The sequence below is a fragment of the Gekko japonicus genome, unplaced genomic scaffold (assembly GCF_001447785.1).
Source record: "Gekko japonicus isolate JY-2015 unplaced genomic scaffold, Gekko_japonicus_V1.1 scaffold277, whole genome shotgun sequence".
NCBI lineage: Eukaryota > Metazoa > Chordata > Lepidosauria > Squamata > Gekkonidae > Gekko > Gekko japonicus.
Window position 1 is genome coordinate 1,264,691 of NW_015168055.1, and position 1,796 is coordinate 1,266,486.

A 1,796-nucleotide genomic window follows, 5' to 3' on the forward strand; every position below is an offset into this window, starting at 1 on the left:
GGCCTCCAAAGCTAGAGGTTGTGGGTTTGAGTCCTACTTGGGGCGAAGAAAGTTCTTTGGTGAAGGGGTGTGGCTGAGTGGTATATAGCACAATCTTTTCACACAAAGGCTCACATCCTCTTACCTTCAATTAAAGGATCTAGAAAGTTCAGAAAGATCTTTCTCTGCTTAAGACCCGCTGCCAGAGAAGACGATACTAGAAGGCAATGCCATGTTTTGTGAGGATTTGATCCAGATGGGTCCCATGATCCTCAGCATAGCCTTTTCAGTGGTCAAAAGGGGCTCTCTTCTCTCGTTTTGGAAAACCTGGCAGGATCCAACCCTATACGTATAATTTTCTTGATTTTATTGAAGCTGCACAGTTTATTCTAGCAACAGAATCTGATGTTTTTAGTGTCCAAATATTCTCTCTCATTGCAGGATTTCAGATGTCTGACATAGTCAGCTACCACTGACAATCCACTTTGTTTTAAAAGTCAAAAGGAAGGGAAGGATGGGAGATGCCTTGGATTACAAAACCTCTGTGTGGCTGGATTCCAAAAAAGAACGTAATTCAAATTTTAGGTTAGAGTGTTTAACTTACCTCCCACAACAGTGCTGGCTGTTGTTGTTGTAGTAGATGGAACATTTGTCGTCCCCTTCTTAGTACCAGTCACGAACTCTATCTACAAAAGTAGAGGAAGTAATTTAACTCAATGTCTATGTGAGGCTTATTCACTGGAATAAGAATGCAACATGGTAAAAAAAAATTACAGATACAATATTTTTTAATGGCTGTGCTGAAGAAAGGCAACTCTGTTCAGGATTAGAGATTCGATACATGAAAACACAACTGTTATTTAAGAGATAGTAAATTTCTATAAATGCACATACAGGATGATTACCTGCCCCAAAACCATTTGTATGGTGCTACTTTTCAGTGATGAATCATGCCCTTTTCCTGATCAGCCTATGGCACTTAAAAAGCCAAACTAGAACATATTTCTTCACGGTGAAATGCAAGAAAATTAAAGCTTCTAAAATGCAAGACTCTACATGCATGACTTATACTGACTACAGTCTACGGTCAGCAACCTAGCAACCAGAGAAACCACAACAGTCTTGATCACATACCAAGTCTATGGTTATGGAAGAAGAGGACTGAACCACAGCTGTGCACATATTACTACGCAGAAAACAGAACAAAAAGGGCAAGTTGAGTGAGTGAGATATGGGAAAGTTGGCTACAAGAATGTTTGCTGCCAGGAAAAACTCATACACCACCTATCTGGATATGTGCCTTGTTAACTGGGTAGTACAAACTAATTCATGGCTCTACTATTTAAGTCTATTGTCCTCTAGACCGGGGTGTGCAATTTTTTTTAAACCGGCATTTTTTGGTTCGGGTCTATTGGTAGTTCTGAAAAATCCTGGATACCAAAGCCGGTATGGTGTTTAGAATCTGGGATCTTTTTGGCAATCCTGAATTTTTCGTGGTCCAATGGACCCAAGAAGAAAAATACTGGTAAAAAAAGTATAAAGCCGTCCCGATCCTGGGGCTGCCTTGGCTTCTCCTGCACTGCAGTTTAAACCATGCTACAGGAGAAGCTGACCCCAGGACCTGTGTGCTGTGGGGAGGTCTCTCCTTGCTGCACACAGATCCTGGCTGGGATGGCTTCTCCTGCAGCATGGTTTATGGCCAGGAAAAGCTGGCCCCAAGATCGGCTGTGCCATGGCTAGCAGATTGCTCCCTTCTGGGGATGGCTTCTCTTGCAGCTCGGTTTAAACGAGGCTGCACAAGAAGCCAGCCCCAAGCT

At 42.5% G+C, this 1,796-nt stretch overlaps 1 protein-coding gene across 1 annotated transcript in view; it reads right to left on the bottom strand.

The window, feature by feature from the left end:
* Positions 1-1,796, bottom strand: part of SAP30BP (SAP30 binding protein) — a 73,899-nt gene that overhangs the window by 1,586 nt on the left and 70,517 nt on the right. Inside the window, 1 exon segment of the mRNA XM_015414473.1 lies at positions 584-665. Coding sequence (XP_015269959.1) covers positions 584-665 — 82 coding nt within the window.